The sequence below is a fragment of the Hippoglossus stenolepis genome, chromosome 5, assembly GCF_022539355.2.
Source record: "Hippoglossus stenolepis isolate QCI-W04-F060 chromosome 5, HSTE1.2, whole genome shotgun sequence".
NCBI lineage: Eukaryota > Metazoa > Chordata > Actinopteri > Pleuronectiformes > Pleuronectidae > Hippoglossus > Hippoglossus stenolepis.
The window spans coordinates 5,242,437-5,257,848 of record NC_061487.1 but is presented as its reverse complement, the minus strand read 5'-3'; the positions used below and the strand labels follow the sequence as shown (position 1 = coordinate 5,257,848).

The 15,412-nt window shown below is 41.6% G+C and overlaps 1 protein-coding gene across 2 annotated transcripts in view; it reads right to left on the bottom strand.

Moving 5' to 3' along the window:
* The window catches only part of LOC118110256 (metabotropic glutamate receptor 8), a 138,320-nt gene that overhangs the window by 39,936 nt on the left and 82,972 nt on the right, over positions 1 to 15,412 (bottom strand). For both annotated transcript variants that reach the window (XM_035157970.2, XM_035157971.2), the window contains exons 5-6: positions 14,617 to 14,771; positions 14,397 to 14,534 (exon numbers count right to left, since the gene is read on the bottom strand). In XM_035157970.2, coding sequence (XP_035013861.1) covers positions 14,397 to 14,534; positions 14,617 to 14,771 — 293 coding nt within the window. The remainder of the gene's footprint in view (positions 1 to 14,396; positions 14,535 to 14,616; positions 14,772 to 15,412) is intronic.

Here is a 15,412-nt window from a genome sequence, read left to right as displayed (position 1 = left end):
GTTATTCCTTGCTGAGAGTATTTCCCTGATTTATTCTCCTGTCTATAGATTTCTTAAATTTGTCCTGCACGGTTGATGAAATCATTCCAGGTCGGTTGTTATAAATACATGCTGAATTTAAGAAAATAAAAATAGTATTTATGAATGTTAATGTTCCAACTGTAGGTTTTATACAGACTTGTTTTTCTGGATGTGTTAAAAAAAGGCTCTTCATAATTGTTGCAGTGACGAGTATCTGTTTCTGGGTGGTGACTTTCACTGCACGGAAAACTCTGTGGTAGACAGGAACCATCAGGAACCTCACTCTGCTTCTAAGAGCTGTCTCATGAAGCTCGTACAAACCTTTGAACTGTGTGATGTTTGGAGACAGCGGCAGTACACCTGGGTTCACTCCAAGGATAATCTGTTATCCCTGGCCATACTTGGGCTTGACTTGACTTGTTCTATAAGTCCGGTTGGTATTTTATGATCATTTCCTCGTACAGTGTTTGATTTTTAGATGTATAATGTAAAAGTTCAAAACCACTCTTTTGTCGGATAACGGTTTTTAAAAATGTATTCAGGTGTTTTTGGCATATCCACACAAAAGCTAAATCTGAGAACATTTCCTCACAGCAGTGGTGGAATGTGTGTAAAGTTCAAATCAAACAGCTTTGCCTTCAGCACACTGCCAATGTCACAAAGGACATGGCCAGGTCCATGACAGCTCTGGAGAGAGACGTGGTGGAGCTGCAGGGTTTAGCAGACTCTGCAGGAGAACGAGAACACATTCAAGTTCTCAAAAGCAAAGAATTAGCTCTGTCTGACCTGCTGGGTATTTATGCTCATGGCGCTCCGGTTCGATCTTGCTTTCAGAACATTGCAGAAATGCTCCCTGTCACTTTTTCTTCGTTGTGGAACGTAAAAATGGCCACAGGAGTCTGCTGAGATTCGTCAGTGTGTTGTTGGTTTTCATCAGGAGTTTACAAGACGGAGTTCAAGCAGGAACCAGAGGTGGCGCTCTCTATGAAGGCCTTCCTATGGTCTCTGAGGAGGACAACGCAGAGCTGGAGGCGCAGTAGGAAGGCTCCTGGGATAGATGGTCTCCCTGCAGATTTTCACAAGACTTTCTGGCCTGTTATCGGCGAAGGTTTGTTGTATGTTCTAAGGGAGTTCTGCCTCTGAGCTGCAGGAGAGCTGTCCTCACCCTCCTTCACAAAAGGCGACCTGGATATTAAGGACTGGCGCCCTGTGTCTTTACTCTGTACAGACTATAAAATGAAAAGTGATGGAGCAGGTCATTCATGTAGACCAAACATATTCTGACATCATTACTTAGATGTGGGACATTTGGACCTCTCTGGTTCAGCTGTGTGTTGAACACGAGTACTTGTGGCCGAGGCTGTAAGCTTTTGGGTTTAGCTCTGATCCCCTAGAGAAGATCAAGGTCTTGTACAATGACATTGAGAGTATACTTAAGATTAACTGTGGTTTGAGAGCTCTGTTTAAGGTTCAGAGGGGAGTCAGACAGGGTTGCCCTCTATGTTATACTCTCTCATTGCCCTTTCTGCACAAACAAAGGATTAATTCGTCTGGTTTCTCTTTTCCTGGGTGTGAAAATGGTTTAAAATTGTCTTCATATGCTGATGTGGTAATTGTTCTTGTCAAAACTCAACATGCTATTAATGTTCTTAATGAAAATGTAATTAACTTTGGTAAACTCTCCTCTGCTTAAGTTAACTGGAGAAAAAGTGAAGCATTAGCAGTTGGTGACAGACTGAAGGTTTGTTTTACAACCAAGGTTGGTGTGGAAGGCGGGAGGGATTAAATATCTTGGAGGTCATCTTGGAGACGACACCCTCTCTTCTAAAAACTGGGACAATCTTTTAGAAAAAGTTGAAGGTCGTTTTGGATTTTACATGGACTTGTCCACTTGGCAAGCAGGGGTTCTGCTTTCATTCTTCAGTTTATTCAAACACTCCTGACTGGACCTGCAGATCTGGTCTGGAGACCTGTAGCTAGTGTGATGGGCTGGGTCTAGCTAATTCGCTGTTTTCAATGGATTTACGTGGTTTTAAACTGGACTATTTTCCCACTTTCTATAAAGCACTGTTTAAAGTGTGGGGGCTGTTCCAAAAAGAAAGACCAAAGAACTGTGACTCTCTGTTCTGGCTTCTTAAAGAGCCCGTGGTTACGGCCCTGTCACCATAGTGAAGCAGGGCCGTCCCTGCTTCAGGACTGCTCGGCGCCAAAATCATGAGACTGAGCCGTGTGGTTGAGGTGTGTGGTCCTCACCTGGACGATGCGGCTGGTCTGGCCTCAGGTTTGAGGAACGGGTCAGTCAGGGTGATCAGCCTCAAGAATGAACTGTTACTGACTGCTGCTCATTGTAATGGACTGATTCAGCCTGTTGCTACGGATTCTTTTCCTGATGCAAAAATTGCTCCTGTCTTCAAATGTGATGTTGGTTTCTTGTTGAAAGTGAATAATGTTGCTGATTACTCACTGAGCACTATGGTAGGTAAGACAATGCATTATTTATTGGTAAATCAGAAGAACCACCGTTGAGGGCTGGAGATTTGATTCAGATGTTTGTCTTGTTTGGTGAGGTTTTTTCTCAACAAATGTTCATTCTGGGTTACAGGTACAACAGCAATAGGAAAATGAAATGTCAACTTTTCAATTTTCTGTTAGGTCAAGTGAAAAATGTTAACTTTTGTTAGTATGATAAAAGCAAGACTGAAAACCAATTTCAGCGTTTAAGGACATGTGGTGCCTCAAATGAAAGTTGTGTTCTGTGGAGAATGATGCGTTGGTTTTTGGTCCTATTCTGAGTTAGTTAGTTTAACTAAGTATATACATACAGTTTAATTGGATTTATTTTATGTACAAGATTTTTTTTATTGAATTTTCTTTAGAGCAAATAAGTGGTTTGAAAATCAAATCTCTCCCTCTCAGCTGACGAGTCTGACCCGCTACAGTTTAAACGTCAATTGGTTTGAAATGCCACAATATCAACACTGATCACCACATAATGTTCAATATCTTTCTTCAATGAGTCAAATCTTTCTTCATAGCTTCGCATTAATTCATAATTCAGCTCGTCTCTCGCACTGACACCCCCCCCCCCTTAAAAACTGTGTGATTGGACATGTGTGATTTAACATGAATTGATTACCAACCCCAGTTTTAATCACTGTTGCGAAGATACATTTGAAAGTGTTTTTCTTCATGAATGCATTGAGCTTTCATACAGTGGGCTTCTAGAGATCCAGTCTGTGGGGAATAGACCGCTGGTGCGATTAAAATAATCATAATTAATAGTTATCCACAGAGTAATAATAAATGATATAAAACATGAAACATGAGGGTGAAGCAGAAACAACAGCAGAGTGTTTACAAACTCATTTCTATTTAAGTGGAGCTCCCTCTGCCTCTGTGTGTTTACCTTTATTTTTCAACCCAAAGCTCGTGGAGTTTGTCCTTGCCAACAGGACGAACAGGATGTTACCCATCATCAGAAAAATACATCTGCCTCCATCTCATTAGTTGTGGTTGAATAACAGAGTGGAAAATGCATCATCAACTTTTATTTGAAAACTCTTAAGTCCTTCCAAAAAGGACTGTTATTGGAGTCGTGGTGCTCTGCGATCACAGAGAGGAGAAAGAGAGGACGAGGAAACCAACTGCTGGAGTGGACCCTCCATCAGCAGACAAGACTTCTCAGAATTAATAGGAGCTTAGTAATGAAATCCAATTTCATTTCAATAGTAGGCGGGCGACGGGGGATCTGTCCGGGGGGAGTCATTTGCTCCGGCAGTAAAGACTGATTACTCGTCGTTGGTAATGAATGAGACTAGAACGGCGAGTGGAGAGCAGAGGATGTCAAATAGCAGAGGCAGGGAGGAGACGTACGGCCACGCTGCAGAGGATCGCTGCTCACTGCACATGATAAGAGGCACTTCAAAATTTAAAGAATAGTACATGTATTAAATCCTGGAAATTCAATGGTGCCAAAATTAAGCGTTTTGAATTTACAGGGAACACAGAGTTGTCAGATTTTCCAGAAACTATTGAAGATGCTGGATAACAGGGGTTAAAAAAGAAGAAAATAATATGCCTTTCACCATTTCCGTCAAGCAATTATAATCCATAATTTCAAAATAAGAGCATGTTAATGGACAGTGTGACAATATCACCTGAGTCCACATGCTTCCCTCTGCTTCATTGGGCTTTGTATTGAGTTTTAGCTTCGAGTTTTAGCATCCTTCCATGTTTCATGGTAATCCATCCAGTGGTTTTTGCATAATCCTGTTCAAATCCAACGATCCAACAAACAGAGGGACAGTGGTGAAAACACAACCTCCTCGGTGGAGGTAAGGAATAACAGGTCCATCTTTCCAGCTCTATCACGTTGTCCTGAGGGTGGTGCTGGAGTAGAGGTCATGGCGTTATGATAATCAACATGAATATTTCTTACAGGTTTTATTCTAATCTGGCCTTTGGCTGTTGTGCTATTTTTACTCTGGAACAAAAACTGTAGCTGACTTTTCTTTTCACAAAAAGCACAAACCGTGTCAACCGACTGCTTGATTTGCACAAAATCCCAGTGTTTATTTAACAGCTGCCTCTCGCTCTGAAGATGTTCTTTACTGGAACAAATGCGTCAGTAATTTCCCAAGTGGAAACTTCACGAGTGAAACATAGTTTTGGAGGGGAAATGAGCGGTGGGTTTGGCCGGGCACCGACTGGCCACAACTTCACTTGGCCTCCTGTTTGCTAACGAGCCTTGATGCCCAACGATGATGAAGAAATAAATTCAACATTGGAGTTGAGGCAGCGCGTATGACAAACAGCTTCATGACAGCTGCTGGCATTTCAATTATACATCACTTGCAGGGAAAATTTAATTCCTTCTCGACAGGGCGGCTGCGTTTCGGTTTTACTGTCTCTCTCTCTGAGGCATCCTTCTGTTTCAATTAGATTCGGAAATTAGATAAACAGCAAACTAATTACAGAGGTTAGTGGTGATGGGATGAGTTCGGGGAAACCTGCCTAGCTGCGGTGTCTCAAACGCCTGAATATATTTACATTAATAGTCTTTTTCTTGGCTCTGTTGTTTATCAGTTGCATCAGTCTGTGTCACATACATCAGGAGAGGATTAATAATGATGTTTCATCTGATTCCGACTGGGAGAACATAAAAACAGGAACATAAAACCAGGACAGAGACGTCTCAGTGCTGCTCAGATATTCATAAATTCATCCTGTGTCCATGGAAGAACTGAAGACTACTTTTCATTTACTGCCCATCTTTATCTTTAGCAAAGGATTTGCATACAAAGAAAACAAGCAGCACATAAGAAGAAAGTCTATCAAATGTCAACAAGCACCAGTGACATGTTGGGTTTATTATTCTGACGGTAGTGTCGGTGTTTCAATCCTTTCAAGCAAAGTTCTGATTTAACTCCCAGTTCATGACCTCAAAGTCATTAGAATTTAGTCTTAAAGTGAAATTCTGGTCTTTTTCAACCTGCGGGCTATGAGTAAATATGGGTGTGTAAATGAATGCTACTTACCAAAACTTTTGGAATCAGTCCAGTAGATTTCCTTTGCAGGCAGCAGTGGATACAATATAATCTTATGGGGCAACTGTGACAGGCCACAAAATGTTTTTTCCAAAAGACTGAAGTTGTAATTCTGGGTCTTTGCCAAAAGGCTGGCCGCATGTGCTGTGCTGCACATGTCTCGCTGTTGTTGTTGCAGGAAGACAGAGGTGGAAATGTGAGGAGGAGAAGAGAGAGAGAGAGAGAGAGAGAGAGAGAGAGAGAGAGAGGAGTTTGGATTTTACTGAGAGCAATTATTACGACTCAATCTTTTTCTGATGTGGACAATGTCGTGAAGCATTTGACTTCGATTATTTGTTTAAACTGGAGTATACAGACGAAGAGCCCCTACAAATTGAAGAGCAAACAAGCAGAGGAGGGACAACGAGTTGCCGCACAGTTCTGAGTGAGATCTGACTCTCAGCAAACCAGAATAACAATTTGAGCCTTTTGTTGATGAAAAAAACAAACTTTAGTGGACTGTTGCAGTTGCCGCATAAGATTACATTGTTGCCCCGGCTGTAGGTGCGACCCGTTGGCTGGACCGATTCCAAACGTTTTTCTAAGTTCCATTCATTTACACAACCACGTTAATAAACAAATGGTCCAGGTTCAAAAATACTGTAATTCCCCTGTGAGACAAGTTACTCGTTGAAACCAACACGACTGGAATGAAGAGTCAATCAACACCAACAAGTTAAGTCAGGTTAACTCCCAGCAGTCCAAAGTAACGTCCCACAACAAGACAGAAGTTCTAAATCAGGTCCTGAGTCAAGTCCCCCGTGAGGACCAACGATTCAAGACAGGCAAATCCCAAGCAGAGCCCCTCGTCCAAGAGGCTAGAGCAACAAGTCTGAAGTCATTGAAGCCTTATAAGGCCAAGTGTTCCAGCTGATTGGGACTGAACAATCAAATTGGACAGTGATAAAATAAAACAACCAGCATTTCTTTACAATGTGGCTCCACATCTGAGCCAGTCAAACTATTGCCATCAGTGGGGGCGAACTGAAAGCTGCTCCCTGTCATTTTTCTCCTTTTTCTGCTGTTCAGAGAGTTGACAAAAAAGAAAAGTGCTGCTGAACACTAAACAGCTGCTCAATCTCTGGTTCAGAGGCAACTTCCCCCCATAAGAGATCATCGCTGTATTCAAAGTGAGGAAAAGAGAGATGCCTGGCCACTCTCAACCCACACTCCTTCATCTGCTGATACTCCCAACAAAACAAAAAAATGAACAAAAAAGACAAAGAGATGCTCAAATGCAAATGAGGCTTCCATATCCATTCAGTGCATTACGTCTGCAGCAGAGGGGAACAATGTTGTTAAAAGGTGAGAAAACAATGAGGCTCTTAACACATTGTTCAACAAAGCAGAAGAACGGAATCAAATATTCATGTCCTCTGGTGAAACTGTTTATGGGGTCTTCAGGTGGAGGGTGAAAAAAACAAGGTTTTCCCTGAATATAAAAAAACTCCTCATTAACATTTTTTCCACAGTTTCAATCACTCTCATCTGTAGAGTCTTTATTGTCTTGATTCACTCTGAAAATATTTCACAGCTGATAATTCAGAGATCGCTGTGGGGATGCAGAGGCTGCTCTAAAAAAGACACAGGATCATCCAGCCAATACGTTGAAGTGTCATAGACGTCCGAACAGTATTTTGGTGTCTGATGAACCTTTAAACTCCCAGACCATATATTGTCATCTTATCTATGAGAAAACCAAACACACAAGCACTGCTGCTAGTTGCACTCAAATAAAAACATCCCAAACGTCTCTTATAGTTCAACAATCGCAATAAAAAAAAACAGCCGATCACAATGTAATGTGACATCCCGATGATGCACAATTTTCAGCCGGACTACTGGGGAGGTGTTTCAGGAGCTTCAGTATTTTCTGTGAGGAAGAGGAGCTCCCTTTAATGTGGACTGTTGGAGGAAAGAAACACTAAACAAGAATAATATGTCTCCTTTAAGTTACATAAACTGCTTTTTTTCCCCCATAAAAACTTACAAAACATCTCAAAAATAAACTGTAAATATGAAAGGAAAAAAGTGAAAAAATGAATCATGGCGATATGTTTTCTAAACACCATTTCAATGAACAGGGTGTTATGAGTGGAACTTTTGTACTGAGTGGTTGCAACGAGCTGTCTCCATTGTCCAAACACGCCTCTGTCAGCAGCTGCTGCTCGCACCCAAACAAACAGAACGCTAGTTATAGATCACAGTCGGTGAACGGCTGACAGGGAATCCATCGAGTGGGGGCTGCAGAGGTCACAGTTGACGTCCACCTTCAGAGAGGAAGAAGGGCTTGACTGCTAAAAAGAATCTGAGACTCTGGACTGATGCAGCTGATTTGCATTTGCAGATGAAATTTCTCTGAACTCTTGAGTTCCACTGTTTCTCTTGCGGTTTTTTAAAATTTAATTCCATTCACCTTGTTTGAGGCATCCCTCTACAGTTTGTTTACCTGTGAAATTAGCTGCTCATTAACCAGAGCTGCCGCCTGAATCAAAAGCACAAGGTTATAGACCCTTGAATTTATGTTTTTGGAATCCATGCAGGAAATCTCTTAATATTTTCCAGTCCATTGATGTTTCTTTCACTTTGTCCAAACTATGAGCAAAGTTTTGATACGTTAGATATATTTAAGATAACGTGTAAATTAAGGGACAAGCCTTTAAAATCTTCTAATGTATAATTGTTAGGGAGTGGGGAGGTGCTGGAGGTGGGGGTTACAGGGGCTTGAAGGGGGTGAGTTTTTTTTTGTAATTACAATTTTGAAATCACAAAAGCAACACACTTAATCTGGCAGGAAATTAGGTGCTACGAGGCAGCGTCTGTAAGCACTGCGGTGTGGCGACTTCATCCACGAGCGGGGAGCGATGGAACGTCACCCTCAGACCTCAGGCCACCATGTCTCATCGATATTTATTTTATCCTTATTAGATATAATTAATGAGCGTGCCTTTGTCGGTCTTCTCTGGAGGGATCCAGCTGAGCGTTCTCTAACCTCTGTCAGCTCCTGCAGGTTCTCTGCTCCAGGTTTGGAGCTTTGTGGACACACTACACACTGAGGTGGAAGACTTGACTCCACTAACATCTCTCTCTTACATGTACAGGAAAGTGAAACGATGGATCATTAGGAGGGTTGAAAATGGTCCACTTGGTTCCTGCTGCAGCAGAAAACAGAAAAGTGTGACTGTGTTTCATGGACAAGTCAAAATGACCACACATTGATGGAGGTGCATCTCTCAACTTGTAGGAGTGAGTGAGCCAGCTGTCAGACAGAAATCAATCTGATTGGCTGTGAACAGGATCAGTTTACTCAAACTGCAGATTGCTTTGATGAGGTTGTGTATTTTTATTTCTGTCATTTGAAGTGAATCAAGACGTCCACAGGGGTCATTAAGCTCCTGATTTTGAGCGACACTGAAGGACTTATTTGCTCTAACAAATATGTTCAGACTGAGACCAAAAAGTGTGTTTCTTTTTGATAGCACTCATTTTCATTTCACCTTTAGATTCTGTAATGTTTTCCATCTCTCAAATTTGCTCAGTTTGTCAGCACAAAAAAAAAAAATTTTACTGCCCAAACTTGCAACAGACATCCTGTGTTTTAGTCCGAGTTCTTCTCATTGCTTTCAGATTGGGTCTCTTTGCTCGTTAAACCTCTGCTCTCCGACTTCTGCTCTCACTTTTGGATTTGTTTGACATAATCCTGTTCAAATTCCACAACCAATAGAATGCTAGCTAAAACGTTGACTACGGGCGATTGGAGCACAAGCGGGGTCTGTTGGATAGAGGAGGCAGGATCAGGAATTTCAGAATCTGCACATTAAATTAGGGAAATAATGCTTTCAACATGAAAGAGAGGAAAGAACCTCCAGATTTTCTTGGCATCACATCCTCAGTTTAGGCTACGACTCCAAACCCTACACACATCAATTGTTCAAAAACTCAGGTTTTATCCATTCTACTACGTTTTTGAAAATGCATCAACTCTGCTACAGATACGCCTGCTGTCCACACTACTCCAGAGTTTTAGAGCGACAAAAACAAAACATTCGGTAAATGCTGCTGGCCCTGTTTTAGTCTGCATTCAATGTGGCCTTACAGGTCCCTTTTGTCTGGGGCCCCCAAAGTCCCTTGAAAAGTTCCTGCATGGTCCTTTTACATATTTCTGAGGTTTGTTGTACATGTTCTGCGCTCTGGCCAGGTAAGATATAACACACACACACACACACACACACACACACACACACACACACACACACACACACACACACACACACACACACTTGAATGAAAACAATTGTGACCCATGAAAACAGAATTTAACAGAACCTCACCCATTACAGCAACAATGTGTGATCATTTACACCACAAAACATGATGCAGACACACTTTCATACACACACCTGCAGCCTGTCAGCACTCCGAGCTCACAGCTCAATTCTGAAAAAAAATCTGCAAACACACACACACACCCATGCAGAGGGGGGATGCCGACCTGCTGACTAAGTTGTTTGTCACTTTGTGTGATGACTCTGCTGCAGCTCCAAAACTCAATCTGGAGCCTCTAACACAATCATTTGAGAGTTGCGTCCTGACAGCAGCAGACTGATCAAAGCTGTCCACTGAGCTCAGGTAAAGACTTGCAGCGTTATCAGAGCAGCAGCTGGGACATGGCAGCTATTCTCGGAGCGCTGACACTGTTGTTCTGCTGTTTCACTTCTGTCTGCTGCCGGCGGGAGGCTGACGCTCGCCCACATCAACCCAACACCTTGCACAAATCCCATTTCGCGTGTCGGACATGTTTGTAAAGGATTTGGACCTCGGTGGCCCTCTGTACTACAGAGAAAGTCCTCCTGAATCAGGCAGGATTACAACATGCTGGCACAGGGACTGTGCAGTCAGCACTGGGAGACTCAGCAGATGAAGGCCGGACGTGATCAGAGAGCCGAGGAAGACTTTACTTCAGCTTTTACATCTTCTATCAACTAAGGCCTGAAACCACTGCAACATTAAAAAAGATCACTTTCATTTAGAAACAACAAGAATCAGACCAGCTGACATTTTTTCTTATTTTCCCTAATCAGGTATTGTCTATTCTTATTGAAGTTGAATCGTGAAATTAAGCCTAATTTTCTTTTTAAAAACATGTATTTAAAAAATAAAACGTTTGCACTGAACATTCTCAAGGGCTCATCTGTTTGCTCAAGGATGAAACATTGTTATTTTCTAAGTTTTATAATCTTGATGTGTGTAACTTTCTCATCCTGAATGCACCCTAAGTATGTGTGCTGCTGTCAGTTTTTATTCCAACTTCCAACACATGCTTTGAAATAGGAATCACATAAACACTCTGTATAAAGCTCAACATCATGGTTCTAGAAGCAACATCCCATTCATTATCTTACTACAGATTTTGATGGTCAGCCATAATATTATAAGCATTATTTTCAGGCAACAGATTTTCCGCTCTGCTGACTGAAAATAATACAGTAATAACACAAAGTAATAACATAGCAGTACATCATAAATGAAATGCACTGTAGTATACGGTGTAGCCTGAGGTCTTAGCTTATTTGTCCTCCCCTTAACCCTTAATAAGCCCAGCTTTACCCACATAACAGTGAATCAAAACAAAGAAAATAATGGATGTTATTTTTAAACACAGCAGTAGTAAACAAAAAATGGATAAACAAGACATGACATCGTGACAAATTATAATTGTCAGCCATTTTTCATTGTAAGTTACATATTTTCTAACTTTCTTTCAACTGTGATGTTTTTGCATGTTTTTCGTACAGTCTCAGTGTGTAGGATTTAGTGACATCTAGTGGTTAGGTTGCAGATTGCACACCACACCTTTCGCACCTCCCTCAGGTATCTTAGAAACACAAAATACCCTCTCTAGACCCAGTGTTTGGTTTGTTCTGGGCCACTGTAAAACCATTGCAGTGCGACATTGCGGATTCCATACGCGACACTGGATGACGCTTCATTTCGAGCTGACAAAAGTTGAGCTAGGTTCTGTTTTTTTATTTGACACTCAGCCGGACTACAGATGTGAACAGTTTGCTTCGATGCACTGCCTACTTGGTTTAACTCACTGCTCTCACTTGACACTGATGAATTATCTCGTGTATTTTACGGTGATTAAAAACACTAATATATTCATTGCTACACTCAACATGATTGAATGAATACTGGATTATATACTCATGAGACTGTCAGGTGCTTTGTGTTGCGGGGTCGAGAGCTCGGGCACCAGAATGATTTTCCAACGTGTTAAGTGTCCATCAGCGCCGGTCCGAAATCAGGCTCATGAATATAAGTGCTGCAGTGGGCCAAAGAAACAACTTTCAGCCCAGCAACATGGGGAGGATTCTGCACAACTGTGATAAAATACAATATACATACAAACGGTCCCTCGGGTTCTCTTGATTTTAATCCGATTAAACAGAGGTGATCAGGGTCCCTTTTCAGACATGTACTAACATCCAGCTGATAGGAATAAAAACCAATGTATTAAAAAGCTACTCGGCAATGAAAAGCAATATTTCTGTCAGTTCTGTACTTTAAACTTCTACTATGATTTTAGACAGAAAAACTGGATTTCATTTTTTACCCGACACTTACTGTACTAAGAGATGTGTTGAGCTTATAAAATAAAACATAGAATTTAATATTAAATGAGTCATTCCTAACCATTCTGGTTTAAAGGCCATTATATTAAGTGACTAGCTGGGTGTCTGTCATGTTTCAGTTGTGTGATTCTATTCAGAGTTTGCAAATTACACTGTAGTACTGCTGCTTATATTGTACTTGATAAATATTTCAGGTACTTACATCCATTGTCTTCTGCATCAGTGACATATGGTGTCGCGTCCCTCTTCCTAGCCACACTTTCCAGCTCTTCCTGGAATCAGGGGTACTTGTACCAAGTGTTTCCAATTTAATCGTTTAAAAGTTTTTTTTTCTACAGTTCTCAGAAACAATGTTGCAATTTTATTCTGCATTATTATTTTCATCCACAGTATAGTACAAGACTAAAGTCATCATTATTGCTCCTGATAGCTCTCAAATTTCATCAGTGTTATGGTTCACTCTCTTCTGCCATTCAGACTAATCTTAGACATCTCCGTCCAGTCCATGCTGTTTGACCATCATCAAATTATTAACCTGTAATTCTTTTATCCACCTGAGAAATACTGCAAAACTAGAGGGGACAGGGATGGAACCTCCGACATTCTGCTTATTGGACAATCCGCTCCTGAGCCACAGTGTCCCCATAAAGTGAACTATTACATCCCACAGTGCATCTTGAAAAGTAGTGTAAAACTGATGGTCACTAACCAAACAATGACAGAAAGAAAACTTTGGAGAGGCGAGAGGAGAGAGAGTACAGCATGTCTCAATTTCTCATGGTGATTCTACTTTTTATTGTCATCAAAAAGCCGAATTATCGTGAGGATAAAGACAGACAGGTTTATATTTGACAACATTTTCACAGACCGGTTGTAAAACATTTATTTCACTGTATAGGTCCCTAATATTTCTGATGGCGTGTGTTTGTCTGGCACGAGACAAATCTGTGAGTTGTGGTAGTAAAACATGAAATAGGAGCTGAGCAGAACATCACAGCAAAAACTGCTGCCAACAAGTTTATCTATACATTTAAACATGGTCCTTCAACATGCTTTTTACCTAAAAGTATTAAAACTAAGTGTAAAAAAAACGTTATAAAATGTATTTTGGGATTGTGGTTGTTCGTCACCATCCTGCGTCAATGACGTCCCAACGCAGAGAAAGTGCTCCAAATAAAAGCTTTTTTATTATTTTGCCAATATAGTCCTCACCATAGAAGTCCCTACGGATCGTGACACTTAGCAGTGCAGACACAGAGCTTGTTTCTGCTGCCTGACATCACCCTGAGCCTTCTCACAACAGCGGAGTCTGGAACTAAGACCTTAACCTAATCAGGGTTTTGTAGTTTTGGGGCTTTTGACTTCAGGGAGAGAGCAGAGATTTCCATGATGTGATTTTGTTTAATGCAACGGGGTGTTTGTTTGTTTGTGTGCGTGTCTGAGGAGTAAATGATAAATGCTCTCAGTCAAGTAAAGTCGGTTTATTTTGTAGCCCGAAATCACAAATCAGCATCAAAGAGTTTTAAATGCCAGAGAAACTGAGACTGTCTCTTTTTACCCACAGCTGGACCACAGCAGGAAGGATAAGATAAGAGGAGTTAAGATAAGGAGGAGGAGGCAGTGCAGGGAAGGAGGTGAAGAACATAGGAGAAAAAAGGACAGAGGTGGTATTGAAGGAAAGAATGAGGTCAAGAAGGGAAGGAATTTGAAATAAAATCTGTTGTTAAGGAAGCAAGGAGGCAAAAGACGATGGGAGGAGGTAAGCTAAAGGAGGAGTTAGGATGGAAAGAAGTAGGGGACAAGTTGTTATTGAATGGCAGATGGTGGGGGGGAAAGAGGAAGATGTATATAAGGAAATTAATAGTGGGAGAAGGAAAGACAAATACATAAAGGAGTTAGAAATAACAGGGGTAGAGAAGGTAAGAAGGAGGCAAAATTAGAAACATGGAGGTAGAGCACCAAATGGAGGGGAGCGAAGGAAAGAAGGAGACGAAAGGTGCAGGTAGTGAAGAAATGTAAAGAAGAAAAAGGAACAGGAAAAGTAGAGATGAGGATGGATTGATGAAGGCAATAAAGGAAAGGACAGGGAAGTGAAAAGAGAAACAGCTAAACTAGTTTATATGGGATCTCTTCGATGATGAAATCCAATGCATACCTGTACATTTCTTGGGGCTGCCTAGTCTCTTGCCGTGCATCCCCAGCTTACAGCCGAAATTCTCCTCCCAGAACTCGGCAAACCAGACGTTCCTTCGGTTGTTGGAAAGCGAGCGGCTCTTGAAGTAGCGGTCGAACGCTGCAGACAGAAAAAAAAATGTAATTACGGTTATGATCTGCTCCTCGATGTCACGGCTGTTCCGTGGCCCTTCCTGTCTCACCATCCACTGACGCCCTCTTGGGGAGGATGGTGATGGCGCCCTCGGCCACCCGCTCCTGCTGGACCACTGGAGAGATCTTAGAGCCCCAGCTGTCAGAGCCCACCCACAGGAAGTGGCCCGTCAGGTTGTTGCGTTTCGCCGCATCCAGGATTCGCCTGTCAGGGTCATAGGGGGAGGAAAGTCAGAGACCAGAGAATCAGTCTAGACTTTCTAACAGTGATCAAAAACCAAAGCCATCTAGCATCCTTTACGCTTCCCGAGCTCATTCACACACTTTCACAATTGCACTATAAAGTACTTTTACTCAAATACTGTACTTGAGTACAATGCTGAGGTATTTACTCTTTACTTAAGCATTTCCACTGTGTGAAACATCCACAGAGGAGGTTAAGTTTTCACACTTGTCTGTTGGTTGGTTTGTAAGCAAGATTATGTAAAAACTAGATTGTTGTCATATTTTGACATTTGTACTTCTCAAGGAATAATGAATAGAAAATCAGGCACATTTAAGGAACTGCAGCGTGATTTTATTTAAGGGCACTGTTGGGCCTAGCCACAGGTATGTGCTCTACTGAGCCTTGAATCAAATACTTTTGTCTACATTGCTGATTAGGATTGTGACAAAGTAGTTGAGAACACCCCGTGTGTCCCATGAACCTTCATTTGACCATGCTTTTTTCATTCGCCTTTAAATTGCAGCTGCCAGACACACACTATCCTTGGTTTGTTTGTTTCGCATTAAGTTACAGTTCGCATACCATCATAATCAAATAAAACAGATTCAGTTCAGTTTTTC